General features: G+C 40.0%; 1 protein-coding gene across 2 annotated transcripts in view; it reads left to right on the forward strand.

Moving 5' to 3' along the window:
- The window catches only part of fbn2b (fibrillin 2b), a 56,837-nt gene continuing 30,729 nt past the window's right edge, over positions 1-26,108 (forward strand). For both annotated transcript variants that reach the window (XM_026345225.1, XM_026345226.1), the window contains exons 1-7: positions 1-133; positions 3,394-3,689; positions 10,784-10,866; positions 10,984-11,085; positions 16,827-16,922; positions 17,231-17,326; positions 25,873-26,070. In XM_026345225.1, the coding sequence (XP_026201010.1) occupies positions 3,511-3,689; positions 10,784-10,866; positions 10,984-11,085; positions 16,827-16,922; positions 17,231-17,326; positions 25,873-26,070 (754 nt within the window). In that variant the 5' untranslated portion in view covers positions 1-133; positions 3,394-3,510. The remainder of the gene's footprint in view (positions 134-3,393; positions 3,690-10,783; positions 10,867-10,983; positions 11,086-16,826; positions 16,923-17,230; positions 17,327-25,872; positions 26,071-26,108) is intronic.

Below are 26,108 nucleotides of genomic sequence, written 5' to 3' on the forward strand. Positions count from 1 at the left end.
CCAAACAGGGCAATTCCCTAACTTTTCTCTTTTTCTCACAAGGCTTTAGTCAATATTCCTTTCTGGGGCACATATCCTCTCTCTAATTCCGACTCTGGACTCCTCGACGCCAAGACACTCCATTTATTGCAAGGTATTGTATTGCATTAGTGATATCTTGGTATTACAATCAAGTTATCAATGGCTTTGATAGTGACTATTGTTTGAAATCCCGTTGTTTCACGGCGCATTATTATCTCTTTATGCATGTCTGATAAATAGCTATATAGGGTCAAGAAACAAGATAAAGATGCGGTGAGGAGGATAAAAAAGTTGAACGGAAGTTGCATTTATACCGGCTTTTTGGGAAACTGCATGGTGGAAAAAAAAAAAATCGGAGAGGCAGTCACGTTTTACAGTTTGCTCGAGTTTTCGGGATAAGCTTTCCTGGCAAGCAAAGTGGAATAAAAAATGGCACTAACCCATTTCCCATCTGGGGTTTACTTTGAGCGAGCTGATGTTGCGTTTTTTCTCCATTCATAAAGTTGCGGTGACATCATGCAGAGGTCATTTCACTGCTGCAATATCGTGGAAAAAACACATTTGTCTTTGTCACCTTGCAAGCGACTGCTTGTATAGGTGTTTTCTTTTTAAACCTTTACAGTGTTGCGTATGGAAACTAATATACTTGGGGAGGCAATCTTTATTAGACTTTTATTCTCAAGTACTTCTTAAAATAATGTTTTTGCATCTGGCATTACTCTTAATATCTAAAATCAGCAGTGAATTTCAACTTTTTGAGATGGTTTATTCTTCAAATCGCTGTGTGTTTTAAATGACATGCGAGGATTAGAGGATTAATTGCTAACGCAGGCTGGATGCTTTACCTGCCTTATTTTGACAGCACGGTTGGAGAAGTCCTCGGAGCTCCCACTCGGTAATTGATCAGGCATTTCTTTTGTTCAGCACTGATCCCACCCCCATCCGCTATCTGGAAGCAGCTAATTTTTTTGTCCTGATTGAGTGGAAAATGTGTTTTTTTATAACTTGACCTTTAAGAACAACAGATCTAGCAGCACTATACATTATACAGTAACAATACTAAGCAACAGGAGATAAACAGGGCACAACTAAGCAGCTGTGGCACGCAGATAGGCCTTAATTTGTGTTTTCAAGAAGAGGGGAATATGAATTATGGAATAACTATGGACAATTATAGGCTAGTCACATAAGATTTCTTAAAATCCACCTTTTCCTGTGGAGTCCCCGTGATGAAAGACACTTTTCTGTCTCTTTCTCTTCATGCCTAACTGAGTTTACTGCACATCTATCTCTCAACTTCGATTTAAATTAATCATAGTTAGTGGGATGTGCAGCCATAACTCTTTTCTTTTCTTGTCCAGCCCTGATATATCATATGGTTGGAAGCATGACTGGAGGGATGGAGGGTGGTTCTGCTGAAGTTATATATCACCAGGGGCCCACAGTTCACTCTCAAACCTGTGGTCTATAATGAGGTGGAGAAAGGAAAATAAACCTCATGACAGCTCAGTCCAGTTGGATGTTTTTCAGTTTAATATACCATAATGCAGTTGGGACAGGCGTCTTGTATTTGGGGCACAGAAGTTGACATAATTTGATTTGGTAAGCTCTATTCTCTAATGAATAATAATGGGAGTGATTTAATTTTGTGTCTTTATGTGGTTATTTCTTTGTGTGTCTCTTATTTGTTGTTTCTTAATGGAATGTGTTGTCTAACTGACTACAATTGAAATCTTACTTACTAACTATATAAAATACATCATCATTGAATTTGTATTTAGTAAATCCTCTTACTAGCTCTTAATGAAGTCTTACTTTCCTTTTAGACTACCTCCCCCTTGTCTGTCTCCCTGGCCTCTTTTGGGACACACACAGCTATGATTTAGGGCAGTGATTCCTAACTTTTTCTTTGCTTGTGACCCATTAAATTCAGGCAATATCGACTTATAATTACCACTTGTCACAGTTTGGCTATGTGACGTGGATTGTATTCGAATAGTGGACTGAAAGAAGTGGCAATTCAGCTTTTCACTTTTTGAAGTCATTTGTGCAATAGATGTACATTTGATCTTGAAACCTTTTGGTGGTACGTTACAGAACTGTTGATTGGTTGTTTTTCATTGTGCCATGGCTCACAGGGCAAAAACTATGTCACATCACTTGCTCATTGTCACAGTCTCACTTGAGACAACAGCTTCTTTGAATTCATATGGTTAACATAACCATTAACATCTCCTTAATGACAACAAATATTTAGCCTAACATTCAAAAGCACTGTCTCTTTAAAATCGAGCTCATCTCTGTAATCACTTTATGACTTTTCTCTGTAGTTTGTAGTACATACACATAAACATGCAGTATTTGGTGTCTGTAGAGTGATAAACCACTTATGAGACTGCTTTGAAGTGAAGTATAGTGAAAACAGATTTCTGGTAGTCAGGATTTAAGTGTCTCCTCTATTTCCTTGCATGTTAACCCTCCAACTCATATGTTTTCTCTTTTCTCAATAAAACCACCAAGCATGTTACAAACAAAAAATCAGATCATTGGATAATTCAGGGGCATGATTGCATTTTAACATTATAACCTGAGGGTGATTTGAGCTGTATTGCAAGGGTCAAAGTGATTTTATCTGCTGAAACAATCATACAGGCAGTTGAAGTAGTGCTGATAAGGAATGACTAATGTTAAACGTAATAATGACTTGTTTAATAAAAACTAGTTGAAATTGTTAGCTAACCAGGCTAAAGGTAAAGAATAAACAGTTGAAATTGTTGGTTAGCTGAATGTAGTGGAAAGCAGTCTGCATTACCTACAATTAATGGATTAATTGAAAAACATAACTAAAAGTATTGGAGTAAGAGCTGAAGAAGTTAGCTAGCTACAACTTAGCAAGCTAAAATCACAACTGCATAACAATTTAAGTAAAAGTTAGTTAGTTAGCATATTAAAAGAAAAGGATTCGTAGTTTAAGAGGTTAGCGAGAAACATGGAATGGAAAATTGATAAACAGTTGAAGTTCTCAGAAAAAAGTATAAAGTATGTCGAAATAGGTAGTTAGCTAGTATCCAATGGCTAATAAATAGCTCTATAGCTAAATCTCTATATGGATAAACAGTTGAAGTAGTTGCTAGCTTATCACAACATAAAAGTAGTAGCTCAAAGTGAGGGATAAATGGAAAATTGTGTAAACACCCACAATCTGAAACTCAGGTATTACAAACGCAAACCTGAACAAAGCAGTCCAAATGAGAGGGTACTTGAGCTCGTTTGATGGGGCTGTGTGGGGCCTATGTTCGACAGAAAGCTTGGGAATCACACAGCGTAAGTTTGATAACTACCTTTGTGTTTCATGTGTCCTCCTCGGTCTAGCCCCTGCTCTGGAGTGCACTCGGTCTGGGTCCAGGTCTAGATCCCTCTGCTGAGCCTGGGTCCAAACTGTGACAGGAGAGTCAGAGTGCTCGGTTGGAGGAACAGCCAGACCAACCAATGGGATCAGGGAAGCTGGCTCAGGTGCTGCTGGGATGGGTGGCTATGTGTCTTGCGTCGGTCCATGTGGCACTTGGTGAAACTGGAAATGGACCGTACCAAGCTAGCCGCTTCACCGACACTGTGGACCAGAGAGAGGTGCAACGGGTTCGGCGTCGTGGCCAGGAGACTCTGAGAGGGTAGGGATAAGGTGTCTTTGGCAAACCACAAATACATAACAATGCATACAATTTAGTATTGATTTTATTAATTGCATGTAGAAGCATTCAAAGGTGAAGGCTTACACGAAGATAATTGCATTACGTTTGGTTTTGCATTCACAATTCAGAACATTTGTAGCTGTGTCTGGAGAAGGAAGGTTTAAAATATAAATGGCTTTCCCCTCTCTACTTTCCTGGCAGCTCTCTTTCAACTGCTGTGCTTTCTGGATTCAGGCCAAGCTCGCCTACCAAATTATGCTGCTGAATACCACATTGTTTTCTCAAAAACAGCACATGTTCAACTTTAACAGGCAGCTTACCGCACTGAACTCTCCTAATGTATTTACAGCAAATGAACATTTTCATGGGAAAGGATGAAAAGGGGAACATACATTATATAGATTACATCTCATGATGGTATGATGAGGGAAAAGTATGACCCAAATCCTCTGTGTATTAGTTGGGAGAAAGTTCTATAGTTCAGGATTTCTCTGCAGAGACTATTGCTGATGTCTAAACCTAAAGCAACCAATGGAGAAAATAGTGTGTGGGTACATATGAACATAAATGTGTTGTTAAAGGCGTTGTTTAAGTGTCAGAACGTTGGGCGTATTCAGTGAAATTAACTACTGGAATCACATCATCTCTCGCCAGCTGCAACCCCCTCTCCTTCACCCTGGGTTCTGTCTCTATCCTGTCTCTAATGCTTTCACTTTGTTACCTAAACAATATCTGGGTGTGGGATGTATGTCAGCAAGCAAAGAGTTTTCACTGTATATTTCACCACTTCTCAAAAAAACAAAGGATGTGTTGTTGGGGCCCGTTTTCAGTGTCTGCATCAGTTGTTCCAATCAGACTCCCATCTGTCCCAGCTTATGGTTCCCCCAGTGCCAAGCCACAGGAAATGAGGTATTCGTATCACCCAAGGGGGGTATGAAAAGAGGCATTTGTTTCCCTTCTGAAGGTGACAAAATAGTAGAAGGAATAACAGAGAACAGGCAAAGTTTGAAAGGACGGAGAGCACATAAGGGAATGAGTGATGAGATGAAGAAGGAATTGGGAATGATAGAGAGATATACCCAAACTCACCAAAATGTAGGTTGAATATTTTCTCTGAAAATATGAGAGGTTCTCCTGAGTAACAGAAATCAATTTGTCTGCCTTGTTTGTCATTTTGTTTAATATGGAAGGAGCTGATCTGTGGTAAATAAGGAAAATTGCCCTCCTCCTGCCCGTAGACATATTTTACAGCAAAGATTTTGCATTGTAGTGTTTTCAGCCATCATACCAGACTTGTCTGACACTTTGTTCATTGTTTTCACTGACCCACAGGCAATTGGCATTGAACTGAAAACATTGATATATGATGTGTCTGAGCGATAATTCACTGCCACAGTCAATGTTTAACAGTTAGTGGCTGAAGGAGAGAGTTAGTCAAGAAGCCAGGAGACCTTGCACAGGCATATTATTACCATCAAATAGCGTGTGGTTTCATGAGAACAACTGACAAAAGCCTTCAGACTTTTTCCATTACATTGTGAAGTTATAGAAACACAGTGTAATGGCCGACATACTCATGCAGAGATATTTTTTGTGTACTGAAGTAGACAAGGCGATGATAGTTAATTGATGAACTGTTCGACATTTTAATTATGTTTACAGGAATTCTAGGTGTCACCTGGTAACTGTCAATTCAGTTATTCAGAAAATGAAGCGTGTGCCAAAGCAAATGTTAATAATGTGCTGATTTATATTCAGCTATTGTTTAAGTGCTGTTGGCTTGAAATGATCCCAGTTCATGTGAAATTGTGCAAAAAATCATCATCATCTGCATGTGAGCATGTTTTATTTAACCACATCTGGGTGATACGTTCACTCAGCCCATTTACTCCAACAAAATACAATACATGCAAACCCACACTGTCTACTGTAATGCTTTCATATAAGACCTGCACCAATCACAGTGGAGTGTCAGTACCTCATTATGGGTTTCACAGATTCTGTGTGGGAGATGAAGGGAGGTTAGTTTAATGATGGTCATTACACTGGCCTTGGGCTGGGGCTGCAGTGTTTATTTGCTGGCTAGAGCCATATCCCCTGGTCTGTCTCTGGTAGTGCTGGCTCTGATGCTGACTGACTCTGATTTATTGGCTCCCACAGCACACTGCCGCCTGGCATGAGTCCCCTAAAGGGTGGCATCTAATCAGGCCTTAGGCTTGCTGGCGGGCTGCCTGGTTTGCTTTAGTGGATGGATGATTGATCGTTTGGTTGCCAGGAAAAAAAAGGGAAGTGTGAGGCAAAGATGGAGACTTTCTTTTAAATGTTTGAGTTTTTAAAAGGGATAACAATATGTAGTTTCATAAGATGTCTTGTATGATGCGTTTGAAAAGTCATGCCAAGCTCTTTTTTTGCAGCTACCCATCTTTTTTAACTTTGCCCACCTTGGCTCAGCTTCACCCAGATCTGCTGAGGAGCAGCACTTGAGATGCTGGCTAGCTTGGAAGACAGTCAGCCACAAAGCAGAGAATTATTTTCATTCATGGCCCCTCCAGGATAATGTCAATACCGCCCTGGTGGCCTGGATAGGGCCCTGTGTTTACAGTCTGCCTTTGCAAATACCTAATTTGAAAGGGAATAAAAGAATTTTGGGGGGTTTTGCATGTGACAGGAAAAACTTCTTTAACTCATAACTCGTGAGTGTTCGAGACAAGGGAAAGAAAAAACAACCCCAAAAAATCCACACAAAGAATTTATATTTGAGATGAACAATTGCCAGTTTTCTCATCTGTTTTATGCGCATTAGGCTCCAGTTTAGGTTTTTATAGGTCTACATTTAATGCTTACTGTATATGCAGGCTAAGAATGAGCTACAAGGACGAGATTTTCTGGGACAGCTGATTGGCATGTGGTCTGTGAACAAAGTGGTTTCTACTTAACGTCAGACTGTATGAAGAGATTTACCATCAGTCTACTGCCCACATTTCACACTGCTGCACAAACTAACATACACAGAATAAAACAAACACATATTATGCATTCACAAACCTAAATGCATGGTATAAACCTATTTAGATGCACAGTTGTATGAGACTATTTCTTTTACAAAACCTCATTACAACTGATCACATACAGTATTAGCTTTTCCACAAAACATCTCAATTCAGGAAGATCTTGGTGACTGGTGATTTATTTTTATGGAAACAGAACAATAATCAGATATCTCTGATGTTTGTATAGCAGACCACATTTTAACTTGTTGGAATATACTGTATGTAGAACTTTATCTCGTGCTGTCTCTCAGCCAGAAGAGTCATGATAACAAACATCACCACAGTATTTGTTGTAGATTTTGTAGGTATCCCCTTCTGTTACACTGTTCCATCTTTTTCTTTGTTTATTTATTCAGTTCAGTTTCAATTCTTGAGTACAGTTTTAAGGTACTCAGCACTTGAGTGCTTCTATTTTTCCATCTTTCTTTGATTTCCTTTTTATTCTTCTGAAGTTAATTTCTCGCTACTTTATGTCTTTTTTTTTTTTTTTTCGTTCTTTGGTTTCTTCAACTGCGCAAGTAATTTTCCATAGAGGTACAATTACTAGCTGTGAATACATCTTCCATCTGTGATTACTTTGCATCTCAGCTCTCCTGTCACCATCTGTGGTTGGGTCATTGTCTTCTGTATTTACTGCATTCTTTTCTCCATTACTCATACCTACTCCATGAACTGATAGAAGAGCAACAGGCCCAGGTATTGCTAGACACAGCAATACGTAAGACTTTTTCCGCAGGGGTTCAGATACCAGGCAGGTGACCTTTGACTTGTGACCAGTACATTGACATATACATACATGGACACAGACGCCTGACCTGCAGCACTGGCAACTGTGAACTTCTGGTCTTTATGGACACAAACTGTTGTCAGTGCCTGCCTATTGCTTCCTTAAAGGCTAGTGGAAGCCGACTGCTGTGAACTACCTTAACCTCTGACCTTGTGGATTCCTGCGTGGGCAGACGCCCCTCAGGCCACAGCCCCATAACGGCCTTGTTGATGTTTCAAATTTTTTAATGACATACTATATTGATCCCATTGGGGAAGTTGTGGTTGGACAGCTTCCAGACAGTGCATATCGGCACTACTACAGGGTATCGGTCTCTTGTCCAAGAACACCTCGACAAGTAGCCAGGAGGATCTGGAAATTGAGCCACTTAACCTGGGGTTCGTAGACGACTGCTTTACCAACTGAGCTTATGACTCTAACTGAAGGCCCAGAAAAACCACAAAAATGCAGTGTTTTACAAAAAGTTAAATTAGATCTGTAACTGGTAATCATTTAGATCAGTCTAGTCAAATTATCTTCCAATTTAATAGATTAATTTTGTTGTCTATAAGCTGACAACATAGCAGTATTGTATATAAACTGGTGTCAGGAAAAAAAAATAATGTACCCTAATTGTGTGTATTATTTTTATGTGTATTTAGTCTACTCAGATGAGGTGGCAGCCATTTTCCTTTTGTTATTATTAACAGGAGTTAACAAGCCATCCACAGGCTGGGGGGAAACTTCAAAGGCTGTAACACGGCCACAGAAGAGTTAATCTCCTTTAGATTGAGTGCAGAGAACAGTAGGACACTTCAATATTGAGGAAAACTCCTGGAGCTTAAACTCCTTTTTATGGCTGTCTTTCTGTTTTACTTCACTTCACCCCCCTAAGCTTCTGATCTGTGATAGGAGAACTTCCACTGACCTCAAGGAAAGAGAGAGAAAGGAAGAATAACAAACCCGAGCACTTCAGGGTCAGACCCCTATAATCCTCCATATATTGACATCCTCTAGCACTGTAACAGTGGAAACTCTTTAACACTTTGTGGAGAAATGGATCAGGAAAGTGTTGGAATGCTGCTGCTTCACTTTAAGCATTTCTGATGTTTTTTTCAAAGGTCCATTTGCTTTGTGTGTGTTTGTCCCAGATATTCAACCATATGCACTCTCTCTTGTTTCCATATCTCTGTTTTCCGCTCCCATTCCTCCTCCTGCTTCTTCCTCTTCTCAGCATAAACTTGTTTTGCTTTCCCTCCCACTGATCTCCTGTTTGTTTCCCACTATCCTATCTTCCCTCCTCCTAGCTGCCATTCCTCTCACACACTTTCTCTCTAAAACCAGCCGTCACGTGGAAATGTCCCCAAGAATCAAACAGTTCCGTATTTTGTGTCTTTGATCCTTTATGTGTTTATTTTTTTGTGTGACAATAACTCTACTTACATAAATATCTCTCATCTGCTTGCCCACCTGTTTGTCCCTCTGTCCCCCATACCATCTGGTAATGTGGTTGGAGGTGTTTTCTGCTCTCCATCCATCAAACTCAAATCCCAGCTGTCATCTCCCTACTGACCTCTCCACAGATACTGTCTGGGGAAGAGGAGAGGGAGAGGTCATCTGTTTCTCGCTGGAGGAACTTGAAAAGTTCATTAGAGCTAACACTTAATTTCCTGCTTTAGCTGTGGTCGTGTCATCTTCCCATTGTGATTGTGTACCTAACCTAAAGCTGTTCATTACTGTAGTAGAGGGTTAGGGGTAGGGTTAGTAAAAGTACATACAGACCTCCATTTTGACTTTTACAGCCTCATTTAACTGCAATCAAAATTGTTTGACTTGCTAAAAAATGTGCTATGGAACCAGTGACCAGTGGCCTCTGCCAGTCGCCTAGCATTAAATAAAACAATTTTGAATTGTCATTTTTACATTCGGTCGATTTTGGAAAGATCCAGGCTTTCTGGTCTTTATGCTAAGTTATACTAAAATGCTTCCTGCATAGAAGAGTAAAACCAAAATCATCAAGTGTATTAGCGATGCTGTAAAATGTCTTCTATGACTGGAGACAATCTATGACAATAATATCATTTAGATAAATGTAAGTCAGATTTATTATTTTAGGTTATTATTATTATTATTATTATATTATTATTATCAAAGTGCAATGCTTCATTTATGGAAACTAAGATTAAGACGTATTCATTGTGCTAGTGTCCATCTTTTCTCATCCTTGGTCAGCGTCAGGAAACAACAGGTAATCTAGAGTCTCTTTAAACATGGCAGAAATTGTCTAGACTAATAAGATGTGATCCCCGGTGACAAATTACTTTACCATGAACATCTGCATCAGGATTTATCCCAATTTACTAAGCTGCGGTCTCCCAATTCTTAGTCATGCTATCAGTAAATGCAAACAACTAACCACCAACACAGATGACCACAGAGATACCCATCATTATATGCTCTCAAAGGTCACTAAGGATATCATTAGTACAACCACAGAGTTGGAATCCCTTCAACCTGCTTTATGCAGCGTCCTGAGTGCACACACTCTCACACACTTCCTTGGGGATGTGTATTTATGTTCAGGGGTTTCTGCATGTTAGGACTTACTCTTATTTTTAAATGAACAGAGCTATAACTAGGTGTGCAATTATTCATGAGTGATAAAAACTAAAGTGCTCTTTGCATTAGCTTGGAAAGCAGCTGCCGACTTAAGCAGCACTGCATGGCAATGTGTGTATTTGTGCGTGTGTGAGCAAAGCCAGTCATCGCTAGATGTGGTTTAGCCATTTCCTCAGAGGAAAACTTTGTGGCTAACCTGTCAGGCCAGAGAAGCTGTCTATAAGCTGTGATGACTCCGACATCTGTCAGACAGGATCAAAGCTCTTTGCAGTCTCTCCACCAGTAGAAATTGTGTGGTACGCAGCCCTGGATATTTGCCAAAGAACAGGACAACCAGGCGTGGAATTTAGGGAGAAACGAGGACTTTATACATCCTGTTCTTCCAAGTTTACTTCAGCCTTGAATAAAAACAAGATGCTAGCCCTTATGTCACATTCCCCCTTCCCCTTTTCTTCTCTCTGAAAATACCTCCATCCATCACTTGACAGGGCTTTGCATGAAAGTTGGTTTTGTTTACTCTTAGGTCTTGTGCAGCTCAGAAAATAACTCATGCTGTGTGTTTGTTTATGGTTTTTAAGGATTTTTGTTGTTTGGGAGGACTGAGTTTGAGTGAGTTTGTTATTTGTTTTTGTTTTCAGGCCCAATGTGTGTGGCTCTCGCTTCCATTCTTACTGCTGTCCAGGCTGGAAGACTCTGCCAGGAGGGAACCAGTGTATTGTTCGTAAGTTATACCACAATAACTAGTGGAAATGATAACAAATAGGTGTCACTTATTTTAACATGAACTGACTAATTTCTCAACTTGTCTCTTCTTCCTCATCGTGTCCCCACTCTCCAGCTATTTGCAGGAATTCATGTGGCGATGGCTTCTGCTCCAGACCCAACATGTGTACCTGCTCGACTGGCCAGCTCTCTCCCAGCTGTGGAGCAGGAGCAGGAGGTCAGTAACAGTACATCTCATTACCACACACATACAGTAACGTACTCTTCATCCAACATGAAATCCCATCATAAGGTGGTAACAGACAAACAGAATAAAGAAAGGGGAAAATCTATTTAGCTTCGTTTGATTCTGTGCATTACATTTACTGGCCAAAGCGACATTTCTTCCACAGAAATTGGGAATAATTTAGAGGTCAGTGTTTTGCCTAATGCACTTTGATTTAGATGTGAAGATTGATATCGCTGTGACATCTGTCCATTAAATATGAGCCACAGGACTTCACCTAACTTAGACTGGCTTAGTCCAAAAATAATAATATTTTTTATATAATATTAATGTATTATATTTTTACACTTTTTATTTTTATAGAGATTAAAGAAATGGAATGTAATGTTTTATTTAGTGGGCTTTATAGGTGCTGGTTGGTGGAATTAATTACTTTGGACAGAGCCAGGCTGTCTGTTTTTAAATTGTTGTGCTGACTGGGGGTAGCCTTATATTTAATCTATATATACAGTATATGAGTATTATTCATGCTCACATTGAACTGCTCAACATTGTCTTAAAGTCCAGACCGATAATACAATAATAATTCACCAGCGCTCCCCTTTCCTTCAGTATAAGCTGTTTTTACATCGAATAACAGGATTAAACAGGACTAACATAGGCTTTCTTTCATAAATTCCCAGATTTAAGCTTTTTCTTGGAGTATTCCTGTTGGTCTGATTCTTTACTGTACATAAGGATTTGCAGAATAACACAGCTAATTGCTTTAAGAAGACATTATATATTTCTATTATTCTTCGAATTGGTCTCAATCTTTACTTCACTTTACTTCAAATCCTGCTAATTTGCTAAATCTCTGCAAAATGATTGTTGCCTGATAAACTGAACAGTTTCTGCTCCTACTCACCCAGTTGCTGTGCTATTTTCCAGTCGTAATGGTTCAAGTCTTCTTTCATCGGAGCCAGAATAGTACTGTAGCCAATGTAATAGCAGTGTATAGAGTCCCAGGCATGCTTTACAGCCTGCAGGTCACAGGGTTTGTCAGGATTAATGCAGAGATTGGCTGCCCAGCTCAGTCTGCTGGGCTCAGTTACAGACCACTAAGGATATTTGTGTGTGTGTCTGGAGCGGAGTTAGGTGTTTTACTGCACATGCAGAGTGTGTGAAATCACATTTGACTTAGTGAGATTAGAACATTGTGTGCAGGATTTAAATAAAATACTAATATTTGCAGGACACACTGAAACCATTGTCATTAAGCACCGCTAAGTGTGTGTCAATGTGTGTAATAAGTAGCATGCAGTGCGTTCAGCTTCACTGCTTATGTGGGGCAAAGTCGGCTTGTCAGTCACGCCTGGCCCCTGCCAGACCCTTTACACATGCTCACATTCCATCAAGTCCACTAACACACTCGTTTTCATTTGCAGCTCTGTATGCACAGACAGACACAGAGATATATTGCACATAGACACTTTTACTTATTCAAACAGACACACAGAAAAACCTACATGCACACACAAAAACACACATAGTGAACATCAGTTGGCTGAGTCCCAGAGGTATACAGTATAATGGGATCTGTTCCAGTTATATGTAAGGAGGACACTGTGAGGGAGACCATGAAGACAGGATAGAGAGAAACCCGTGTTGACCTGTGTGGCAGGCTACACATAAATCTCCTGCAGATTTAGTACTTTGGCAAAAGCTATGAAATCATACTCCATAGAGGCAGAAAGGGTGCAAGAAAAGTGATAAATTAGAATGAGAGCTGGACAATACTCATTGTGCAGGCCTTTCTGCAGTTTCTTTGACAGTGATATCTGGGATACCAACTAATCAGTTTGATTATACAGCATTTGATTAATAGATGGGAAATGTGTTAATGGTCTCTAACGCTGGGGTGCATCATTGAGAAAGATTTAGTGAATGTCAGAGGTCAAATAGAGAGAGAGAGTTCAGCTAATACCACATCAGTTTATCAAATGCTGCTGAATGACCCTGTTTAAACCTGGAGGTCATCTTTGCCATTTCCTCTGTAAATTATTGTCCTCAGTCAAGAGGTTATCTTCTTTGAACCTATTAAAAGGTGCTGTCTCGCATATCATCTGAACTATTCTTCTGTTGGAGTGGCATGTTTCCAATTCTCACTCTGTTTACCATGTATGTTATTAAAATTGTTTAAATTTGAAATCCCACCAATTCCCACAGTCCTGCTCACTGTTTTAGGTGTGTTTAATAAATTAATATGTTGAAAATTGTTTTCACAACATTATCTGTCTCAGAGGCTTTAGGCTATGTCAAGAGAAAGCAAACACTCTTCATCATAGATCTTGTCTTTCCAAATGTGCTAACTCCCAAATTCAGCTTTTGGAGAGAGTCCACCATTTAATATGATAATTTACTGCAGTTGGTAACAAATTGCAGCTCTATAGAGATCTGTTTGGAAACACCAATTTCCTTAGCCTTAATTATATAGCCTGATTTTAACACCCTGGTTCACTGGGTTATAGATAGCATCTTAATGTCTCATGCCTTGCCTGTGGAATGTAGAGGTTTATATAAATCAGTAACACATTGGTAACTAATCTAATGTAAGTAATCCACATGTCTGTGATTATTGTTATGTCTATACAGATGATGATCTATAATTTTTTTAATCACTCTTCCTGGAATTGGTTGTTTCGGCAACAACAAGCGCGTGTTTCTGTGGACAGCCTGGAAGAACTTTAGAGATTTACACATTTCCAGAAATAGAAAAGCTAAATCTTTGCAAAGCCAAGCACCAACATGAGTCACATACTGATTACCTGGTTCTACCTGTCACTTCCCAGACAACAAGGGTTAGAGTTGTAAGTCACCCTTGTAATAAACTCTGACAGTTTACAGCAGAGCAGCTGTGCTGAGGATGGTATAGGGTTATCTTTATAACCTTGTCTTAGCATAACCATAATTAGACAATCATTGTGCTCATGGATGTTCTTGTCCCATTGCTGAGAAACAGCTGTCTTTAGTCTGACTGGCTTCCATGGGCTATTGACTAGGAATACCGGTGAATCCCGGGAAAGAGTGTCTTTTTAATTAGAAGCTGTGCTGCTTCAATGTGTCACACCTAAACAGCAAAGTAATGCTCTATCCTTTTATGTGAATGATAAAAGTACATAACTTGGAGTGTGAACTTCACTGAAAGCAGAGTTTCATAGAATGGAAACAAGTTTTTGCATTTGGTCCTGAACCGGCTTTGACAGTTTTCCATTCAACTTCCTGTTTCACCATGTTGTCCATCTCTATGCTGAAATCTTAACTCACTCTCACTGGTCCTGGGATGTGTGTAAATCAGGACAAAACATGGCTGTAAAGCTCCTTAGTTTTCCATCCGACACACATTTATCCATGTGTGTACACACAACACACCAGCCTGAGCTCTGTGTGTTTTGCAGCATATGTGCAGCTCATCGACAACACTACCAGAATAAAGAGGTGTATTGTGATGCAGCAAAGCTATACCTAAATGCTTTTGCTTAGTGTCTGGAGAACACACACACATGCACATGCCCCTCCTTGTTGCTCTGCATGTGCAGCTTTCCAGGCACGGGTCACTGGGACAAACCATCTCCCTCCACCTGCAGGGGGATGGTGCGCCAAATGGAGGGGGAGCAAGGAGCGATGTTAGCCAATGAGATCATTTCCTCCAGTCTCCAAATTTACTTGTTTGTTTCCTGCTTTCTCCTCCTTCTTCCATCTAGTTTCATATAACATGAAATGAACCTTGTACACCTCTAAAGTCTCTTCATTCTTCAGTGCCTATCCATGCTCTATTCTTGAGGGTAGAGACCTCACTGACAAAGAGACGCCTACTGTTATGTCTGTGGCTACATAAGCCAAAATCTTTACCCATATGAACTTTACCCATGAATGGAGGGGGACTTGAAACATTGATGAGTTTACCCAAGTTGTCCATAGCTTTGGGGAATTTGGGTTGCAGCATGCTGAAACAGTTTTCTCCTGTTTGTTCCACAGCAGGAAAAAACTGTAATCACTCACTGTAATCATTTTTCCCGTTTTACATCTCTGCACCTATTGTTGCCATAAGTGAAAAAAGAGGATCTATGTCATTAATCTTGTGTCTCGAGCACAAATGAGGTTGAAATGTGATTCATCTCTTGTGAGAGTGAATGACAAGAAGGAGGAGTAAAACCGACATACCTCACTTGTGCAGTAACCTAAAAACTTCCAAAGTGTCCCAAGCTATTTACTTGAATTTATCACCATATGTTGCCATTTGACCTGATCCAGACAAAATTTAGTTGGTCCCAAATCTGTACATGCAGTCTGCCATGTGCTGCACTTAAGAATGTTAACTCAAACTCTTTCAAGACATAAGGAGCAATTGAAATGACCCTCTGCCTTGCATTTACTGAAACTGGGCAGTTCACATCCAAGATTTGTGCTCTGACTCATGTAACTGAAGTCTACACTGTGTGAGCTACCAGTCAGTCATGTTTGGGTGATCACAATGAAAAGCTACCTTAGAATATATTTACTCATCATGACTCACAGTTATGTTTAGTATGTTTGGTTGCAGTCTGAATAAGTGGGTGGATTATAGCAGCTGAAATGCCTCCTGTTGGCCAGTGTGCAAACTCAGAAACTCTCATTAGACCTACTCAGCTACAAGGAAACTTAGTCATTTCCCCTCTGCTGCACAGTTAAGCATGCCAGAAATGTTAAATAGAGAAAGAGGCATAAACAGATGGATGAAGAGAGAGAGAGGTAGATAGGAAGAGAGGAAATTAATGTTGAACTTGCGATTAGCAGACAGACATACGAGCATGAAAGACACTGAGGGAGTAGAGAAAGTGGAGGAAGGAAGGAAGAATAAAGGCACAGGGAAACTGAGAGACACACAACGTCCACTTGAGTCTGGATGCAAGAGAAAAAGGATGCAAAGAAACAAAATATAATTTACTAACATCCAGAACTGCGAGTGTCCTCTGTCTTCTTATAGTATGGTATAAGGCTGGCTCAGCAGCTGTCTGTCAGCCTGGATCATCAATTAGTTTCTCTTATGGGTGCTACAGCCGCTACTGAGACAGACTGGCTCTCTGACTCTCTGCCTGTCAGCCAGAAGGCTCCTGCTTCACATCATAGTAGCAGCACTATTCAAAGCTACACCCTTTCCCTTCTCTGTGTGCCCAGAGTTTTTTTTTTTTTTTTTTTTGCTATTGTACCTAGCTTCACCACCCTCCTCCTTACCTAGTTTCTCTCTCCTCTCATCAAATTCTTGACTCACTGACTGATGCATACAGCTGGCACAACCTATTACCTACACTAGTCTCCTTGATTAGCTTTGTGGCCTTGAGGCCTTCCAGTTTTTTTGCTGATCTGAAGCTGCCAAAGAAATACTGGTGTTGTCCAGCCAACTGAAGTAAAGAGAGTCTTTTACACTATGTGCAACCATAACCCATGATGACCATAGTTGTTAATGCTCTGATGTTTGGAAACAATTTGCTATTTGACTGGGTAAAAATGTAATGAAGAAGAAATGAACTGTGACAGTCAATTAACCTCTTCATTCTTAACAATTTATGTTTATTTGAAGCCAACAGCTCTGGCTAGTTTCATGTTGCTCTGCTTTTGTTTAATGTTGCAGATATTTGATAAAAACCTTTCTACTCCTCAATCCACACATCACTCTGATTTTGCAACTTCTCTCTTTGCTTCATCTCCTACAGTTCAGTCCTGTAACATTAGGTGTATGAATGGAGGCAGCTGCGCAGAGGACTCGTGCTCCTGCACAAAAGGCTACACAGGCAACCACTGTGGACAACGTAAGTGAAAGCTGCAGATTAAGCACACATTGATGTGAATGTGTGATTTATTTATCCTCTGTTTCTTCAATTTTTATTTTTATATGTGGTCCTCACAATTTTATAGCAGTAGATATCTAGCTTGAAGTGAAGGGAGTTGACGTTATTGTCTAAAAGACTGATGTCATACAGAAAGCCCTTACAAATGTTTGTTATACGCATATACAATACAGTATGTGTTTACGTGTGATCCAAGTGATTCTAAGGTTACGTCATTCAAAGTTTGCAGATTCTCTGTGAGTCACCCTCTTCTCGTTTGTCTTCTGTAGCTGTGTGTGAGAATGGCTGCCAGAACGGTGGGCGCTGCATTGGGCCCAACAGATGTGCCTGTGTCTACGGTTTCACTGGCCCGCAGTGCGAGAGAGGTGAGAGCTCATCCTTGTCTTTATGTTGATACGGTACTGTATATACAGCTTTCATTTAATCTCAGTTTGTATAGGTATGGTACAGGTTTGATCTTGTGAGTCCCTGCCTGATATTTAAGGAAAAACTAATGTTTTTTTGTTGTTGTTTTTTTATGACTGATATGTGAGGATATGTTGACATTAATGTTGAGGGGTCACAAAACGATCAGCTAATCTGTAAAACACATTTTTTACTACACACTACCAAACAAAGGTAAATGTAACACTTCTTAATATTTACAGACCAACTTACTGATTCAGCTGTAACCTGCCATACAGTACCGATGTTCAGTACACACAGTTGTATGCAGACTTTTGGTTTGTTTACTTTTACCTCCAAATATGTGTTTTTTTGTATAATATGAATAACATGGGCTCTGCAAACCAAACAAAATCTGCCTTGCCTACAGCAATTCCTGTAACATGATGATAATTGCAAAAACTATGATCAAACTCAGTTGTGTGGGCTGAAAACTAAAATGTCTTTTATCTTGCTTGGAAGTTGGGATACTCTGGGTTTGCTTGCGTAGAAGAAGAATTCCAAGCAGATAGATTGGATGGGTGGTAGACCATGTTTATCAATACACTCTCTACCCACACATAGTGTTAAGGAGTCGCTTGGAATGAAAGCATCTGTCAAATAACTAAATGTAAGGAGAATATCATACAGGAAGGCTTTGATGTGTCCATTCAGTCATGATTACACGGACACATTGCATCAATCCTGACGTACTAGTCTATTACTTCAGTGAGTGGTGTCCAGACTCTTCTTACGTAGATGACTTCATGCTGTTAGCTCCGACAGACGGTGGGTGTTCATTTCTTGAGCTTTGAACAAGCCTGTGGTATGTGTTGGGGGGGAAGTGATGGCAGCATATGGGATGTAGGTGGTTTGAAAAAGTGTCTGAATTGATGACTGAACTTCTGCTGTCCTTAGTTTACCTTTTCAGACAAGGAGATTGCCCTTTAAGCCTTCAGATACTATTTGCCACTATTCGTTACTTACACCCAGGTACTGTAGAGAAAAGTTGGTTTTGAACTTCACCCCTTGCATCATCAACTTGTCTTTGTCTTTCTGTTGTATAGATGCTTGTAACAGCTGCAAACACTCACATTTTGTTTTGTTCTTTTCTAATTACCCCACATTTCCTTTCTCTAGTCTTCTTCTGTTGTATTCTCTCCTTTTGTACATTTTCCTACCACTTAAATAACCAGCTACCTCTTAATCAGACTCTATATCATTTATAGCTTTCCTCAACCCCTAATTGTTGTACTTCAGGGTTGAGTTTGTCAAGAGTCCTTAAACACATCTGGCAATAAATACCCCTGCTCCACCCCTGTCCCTGACACCACCACAAGACTGACACATAACGATTCATTGCGGACATTTCCTGTTGAGGACTGGAGAAAGGTAGGGACACAAAAAGAGAAAGAGAGACTAAGGGGAGGGGGACGGAGTGAAAATGAAAATGGACTCCACAGCTGTGTACACAAACCCTGGTGGAGGGGAGTACAAACACTCTTCATGTTGGAGGAACGGGTAGAATGCTGGACCAGCAGGTAGTCACAGGGGAAACAGTTATAAATCTTTGTATGTGTGTTTTTGGTGCCATATATTCTTGGGAGAGTGAGAGAGGAGAGATGGGAAAATTAGTCAAATTAACGGCATAATTCATAATGATTATATTAGTGACAACAGACATTAAAACCATACCCCTTGCCACTTTGGGTTGGAGATTGGAACATTACAATTTGGGACTAGAACCACGAACCCTGAAGGTTGTAGATGACTGCCTTACCAACTGAGCCACAAGAGAACTAGCAAAATAGGCAAATAGTCAGAAAATAGCTTGGTAGAATTGTTAATATCTATAAATTCCCTAAATCCTAAAGTGTGGTGTTTTACAAATGTTGCACATTGCAGTTAGAGAGTTTGCATAAGTGAGACAATAAGTCAGTGGATTTACTATGTGATTCCGTGAGAAGACTGATGGACTGTGACTATGAATGCAGTAAAAACGAACCAGTATTGCTGAACTGTGTGTGTGGCATGGTCTCATCAGCATCTGTTTGTGCGCAGTATTTGTATGAGTTTTGCTAACTTTAGTTGAGGTTAGCATGAGGTAGAGTTAAAGTTTGTAATTTCTCCTTACAATAAAATTTAGTGTGTTACTGTTTGGTTCTGTGTTAATGCATTGATAGCTTGTTTTTTTTTTTGTTTTTTTTTTTAGCATGTGTGCAGTGTGTCTCTGTAACTGTAATGTTGGTCTGTCTGTTGGTTGGTCAACTACTGTGGTCCTGACTGAAATATCTCAACAGCTATTGAATGAATTTCCTTCAAATTTGTCACCTCCATTCATGTTCCCCTCAGAGTGATGTAATTGCAATCAAATGTGATTTGTGATGACCTTGGTCAATCTAGTGAGATTATCTAGATCAAAATTTTATTGTCGAGAACTATTGACATATCAACCTTACTTGTACATATTAACACTGATCTTATTGTGTGCCAAAGTGCAGCCTCATAGAGCTGTCAGTGAAGCTAGACATTCATAGTCTAGGCAAACTATCATATGTTTTTTCACACCTTTCCACATGCATACAAGGTGTAGCACTGAAGTGTGTCCACAGAGCTTTGGCCCATTAAGCCGGCACAGCTCTAGTACTGCTAAGTTCAGTCAGTCTTAGTGGACCTATACACCCTCTTTGGTCAGTCATTCCAGCTTGTGGTTTAGTCCAGACCAAATAAACCGAAAATCGGAGAGGAGCAATTTGCCCCCTAGCAAGCAGTGACGTCAAGGGCATTTTGAGGTGCTGGAAGTACAGGATGTTGTCCTATTTCTGTTCTATTGACTTTGGATAAGAGTGGACAAAACATGTCTAGAGAGAAGGCTGCACTGGTAGATGGGTTGACTTCAGGGCAGGCACAGGTCACTCTGTGGAAAATATACCCTGTGACAATTTAGTTTGCGTCAGCCAGTTTGGAGCCTTACTAAATTTGATCTAGAGCAAACCTATAAATTATACACTAATGCAGCATGACATTGCCTTAGAATGGAGTTTTTCAAATCCAGGAATTTCTGCTGAAAAGTATAGCAAACTCTATCAAGCCATAAGGGAGAAAATATCAGCACATAGTCATAAGATCTGGCAACACTGTGTTTAATTCCACTTCTGGAAATGAGTTACACTGGGATCAGTATGTAATGAGCTCATTAAAACACTATGTATGATTATATGTCCCAAATTAAATCATCATGCTATCTAGTAACTGTAATTAGGAACGTCACACTTCACAAGCTGGTTTTAGTGTGTGCTTTTCATGGGGGTACTAAAATTTGATGAACCATCTCATAAACAAAAAGTTGAGGAAATTAGTCACCAGTGCTGAGGCCAAATTTAGAGCTTCTGGTTTGTTCAAATCAGTATTGGACTAGCCTTCATGGCATGGTCTTTGATCTGTCCTGATGAAAAATGGGCTTATACACTCCCACTGAAGTTAAGAAAGCACTACAAAGACCTTCACTGAATAAGTAACATGTCCCATGAGTGGTAGTTGTTGATGGAGCCTGGAGTCCACTTGCCCGACTGTGTTTTTGCCTGGCGGTGTTTGCGTTCAATAGAGTCTACATTATTGTTCCACTGCTGGACAGTATTGTGCTGGGAAGTTTCCCAAAATAGACGAAAATAGCTGCAGAAGTCAAGTCAGATTTTACAGTACAATGGGTGAGGTCTAGAAACAATGCCAGAGGAACTGAAAGATCAACGACTTAATGCCACAGCATATGACATCACAGGTTCACCCACTATAAATATTCAAAATTTATTATGTTAAAACGATATTATTTGGAACAATTTTGTGCTACTTTGCCTATGTAGTGCTCTGATTTGTCTGTGTTTTGTCTGTGGGGATCTCTAGCAGTTACCAAGTGGTTTCAAGCTTTCGGATTTTAGAAGATTGTAGACAACGTATTTCTCCCATTGCCATTCTCCCACAGTTAATGGCCCGTATAAGTGTGTGTGTGTGTGTGTGTGTGTGTGTGCACGTTTCTTGTGTTAAACATTTAGTCACGTTTGACTGACTGCTTTTGGTGTCGAAGAAATGAAAGGAGCAGACCCATTGAGGAATGATTAAGGCTAAAGGAAAAGAGAGATTTCAGGCTTGTTGATAATGGCGCTGATAAGACTAACACAGATTGCTATGGTTGGCCAGCATTGAAATAAACCTCCCAAACACACAATCACACTCACAGTCATGGCTCACTATACTTGTGAGGACATTCATTGACATAATTCATTACCTAGTCTTTTACCACAACCATTACAACTAAATGCCGAACCCTAAGCTTTATCCTAACCTGAATCAACCTATTTCTAACCCTAACCTTAAAACCAAAATGCTTTTTAAACCAGCTAAACTTTCCTCACAAGACTACATTGTCCTCACAAGAATGGCATTTGAAGAAAATGTGTCCACAAACGCACAAATAAAGACATACACACACACAACAAACCAACAAGTCCACATATTTGAATCATTTATTTATAACCACATTGGCTGAAGGACACGCGGACACAAACAATGGAGTGCAATAAGAAATTCCACAAAAACCTCCAGACATGTGCTCAGTCTGCACACACCAATCAGACACACACACACACACACACACACGCAGGATAAATTTTGTTTTTCTCAACAGGTGAATAACAGCGTGACATTTAGGTTTAGAGTAAACCTTCCAGCTGTATAAAGTCTACAGAGGACAAGCATGTGTTCGAAAAACACGTGCTTGCTCAAACACACACACACACACACACACACACAAACACGGAGTAGACTCCTCTGAGACTTGTACATACTTATATTCTTTTCTTGATTCATTTGATTTACTGACCTCTAGTCATAATAAAAGTATTTGTAAATGATAATAGCTTCATGTGCATGGAGTCAACTCATATTTCATGTTTCTTATCTTGCCAGACCTCTCTCCCTGAGACTTTTATAAATACTTCAGCATTTAATTAGTCTGAAATGAGATTTTTCTAGTGCTCAGGTCAGTGCCCTGTACCATCTCTCCAATCCCATAGCTGGACAGCATTGACGGGGAAATGTTTTCCCTGAAGGGTATACGTTCCAGACAGAATGACATATTTTCTCACTTCAGCCTTTACAGTAATTTATCTTTGTGTATTCCCACTTTTATCAGAGCAAAGAGTAATAGTGTCTGAAAATGAGTGATCATATTTTTCTTTGATGTTAGACTTTAGTGTGGTTGGCTTGACTACAACAACATCATATGTGAAGGGTCAGATTCTTAACATTGCCTGATGTGTCTGGCTAGCTAATCTACGTCAACTGATTTAGGTGAAAGGTCACTAGTGTATCAGTGGCTTTAAACAAACTCTGGGGCTGCATTTCAAGTAGTAACAATTACTGCAAAGCATATACAACCAAAGTATAATAACAATGAAAAGACTCCATATAGTTTAACATAGTGGACAAAAAAAGGTTTTTTTCATTCTTGGGTATGCTGGCTGTTTTACGTAGCAGAGACATAATGAATGACGCCAGAGAGAGAGAAAGGATGAGAGACAGACGTTGCTAACAGTGAATTTAGAAGCAAGGAATGGAGATGGCATAGGAGAGAGGATCCAGTGAATGTTTCTGATCTATTGAGCAATCTGAACACTAATTAGGTAAAATTGCTTCCGAATGTTGTCAGCCGAACTGAGTCAGGATGTTGGATTGTGCTCTTGGCCTAACCTGCCCATGCCCATGATTGCATGTGTCCAGGGATTTTACATGCATAACATACAGATGTGTATACCGTTGCATTGTTGCACACTTGTTGGGATGAAATGGATTTTTCCACACATAAATTTGTGCAAGACAAGACAAACAAAAGCCTACACACGTTGTATTGGGACAGGGCTACAAAGGTAGCTATTCTTCACTCTTTGTTATTTTGTGCTTTAATGAAAGTTGTTCCAGTCTTTTGTTTGGCTCAACGCTCTGGTTCAGACAGATGCCATGTTTTCCTTAGGGCGGGTTTTTGTACACAGACAAGTATGTGCATTCTTGTGTGCACTTGTGTGTGTAGGAGATGCAGAGAGTAGGACAGTGTTTGAGAAAGCATGTGTATGCAGATATTATTCATTAAGTACACATGCATACACTGCTGAGCTTGACGTTGTGGTTGTCTAGTGTCTAGTGGATGATTAGAAAGTGGGAAAGTCCAGTATCCTCTTGGCAGGGACTGTTTTTCTTCTTATTCATTGTATTTGAGCTGATTTCAGCTTTAGTTGTCCCAAAACATTTTTTTCCGCACTGCCTGACATGATGTTACAGTTTATTATAACTACAGTTAACTACCATCCTGCTCCAGTAACATCAGTGGTGTATTAATTCATTTCTAAAATAGTCCAAGACAAAATGCACTATTCACCTTTGTTGGAGAAAAGCTTGATGAAAACTTTAAAAAATTGAAAAGGATCAGTGTTTCAACATTTACATCTTTTATGAGAACAAATAGATTTCAGGTTGGGAAACAAGTATTTAAATTGTTTAGTTTATGTGTATATACTGTATGTGTGTATGCAAATTGTTTTTGTATTAGGGCTCAGGACCTAAGTGAATCCATTTGGTATAAAGGGTAGCTTAGACAACCCAATCCATGTAAAGATGGAAGATAAAGCACGTGTCGATAGGCAGAGAATAGAAGAAAGACAGACAGGAAGACTAAAAGTGAGCAGAGAGAAATAAAGACAGATGGGTGACGGGGAGAACTGAGCCCCAACCTGCACTCTACATACTCAATTTGACCTACTTTATTTTCCTCTCTTTTTCTACTTTCTGTCTGCATCTCCTGATCTTTGTCACATTCTCTGTGATCCCTCTTTTTATAGCACAGGGAACCAATAAGGGCAATACAGACTGTAAATCTTCAGAAGGACTCCCACCAGATACTGTGCCACCACTTGATTCCTAACTTTCCAGCTCATTGTGCCCTCAGACCTGAACGGTCCGTTCTCCTTCTCCACATCACACTGTCACTGCCTTGGCTAGCCAACCATGCACTTTGTCTTTCATCTCCACTGCGACAATCTAGCAATCTACACTTTAATGAAGGCTATATTAAGTTTGGCGCCACTGCAGAGAACTTAATAAGGGTTTCTCCCACAAGGGACGCCATCATCAAGCTGTATGTTATTGAAAGGATGAACATTGTATTGCTGAAATCGTTTCAGCATGAGGTTGCTGTGTCTGATTTCATTTAACAAGATTATGCCACAGTTTCAGCTGGCAAAGGGCAGTGCAGCAACGAAGTGAGGTGATTATTGAAGCCAGGGACATTTTGTTCTCATAATGTGTTTGGTTACAACAATTTATTTACATAAATGTGAGGATTTGATATTAACTCTTGTTACCATCTTTTCTCAAAAGGTAGGATGGACTTCTGCAAGATAATTGGGTTGAGAAGAAGAATGTATTTTTGCAAAGTCACACAAAAGTGCTTTGTCCCATAGATGACCTACAGATGTGTTAAAAAGTCACTTTTTGAGTGAGTGGGTGTCATGGGGCGTCTGTTATTGACAACCACGCTGCTATTAGCTGCTCATAATGTCAGTTTGATAGAAACAGAAACCTCCTCTGTTCAGCCCACCACCAACTCCTAGTTAAAGACCAGGAATGTGCTTCCATATCAGTCTAATGGGTGAACATATTATCACAGACACTAAATAGCATAGCAGTCCGTCCAGCTCTATTGCTGAGTTCCTCCAGGAAGAAACACTGTGGATGTGTTTTGCAGTTTAATTGGAACAGGTTTAATAGGCTAACTCCTGAAACTTCATGGCCTGACATGAGTCATTACGCTGCTACCAACTCCCACATTGTCCTTCTTAGATCCTACTTGTAAATACTCTCTTACTCTGTAAGTCAATTGTTGACCGAAATACTAAACTCTTGAAACAATTAAACTGTAAGGACGTGTTAAAAGATCCAGTGAGTCATCCCTCTAAGTCGGTGCCAATTTTATCCGCATTCATTCTTTCTTTTGTTTCACTTAAATTAACAAAGAAAGAAAGAAAGAAAAAAATCCCTAGATGTTACAGGAAATATGCTTTGTCCACAAAGAAGAAATTCCTCATCTGTTTTTAATCTGGTTTCACTTAGTGCAGATGTGTTTAAGGAAATGAATCATTGTCTTATTATTTAATCAATCAAACATTAAATCAATGCCTAACTGACAAAGAATACGAAACATTTTTAAGATAAGTTAGGTCAGACTAAATGTACAGCGGGTTAGGGCAAGATAAGAGGTTTGCCTGTCATGGGGCCTCGCAGATTTATAATGGCACAGGCTGAAGCTGCCCACTGCGGGGCCCAGGGATAGGTCACAACATCATTTATCATGAATACTGGGCTTCTGAGGAATGCTCACCCAAGTTTTTGCACAGTTAACAGTGTGTTAACTAATAACTGTTATACCTCTTTCCTACCACAGACTACAGGACCGGGCCATGTTTCACCCAGGTAAACAACCAGATGTGTCAGGGTCAACTCAGCGGAATCGTCTGCACTAAAACCCTCTGCTGTGCTACCATTGGACGAGCGTGGGGCCACCCCTGTGAGCAGTGCCCTGCCCAGCCACACCCCTGCAGACGAGGCTTCATCCCCAACATCCGCACTGGGGCCTGTCAAGGTCAGATCGGAGCACATACCAAACTATCTTCTCTCTTT

The sequence above is a fragment of the Anabas testudineus genome, chromosome 4 (assembly GCF_900324465.2).
Source record: "Anabas testudineus chromosome 4, fAnaTes1.2, whole genome shotgun sequence".
Taxonomy (NCBI): Eukaryota; Metazoa; Chordata; class Actinopteri; order Anabantiformes; family Anabantidae; genus Anabas; species Anabas testudineus.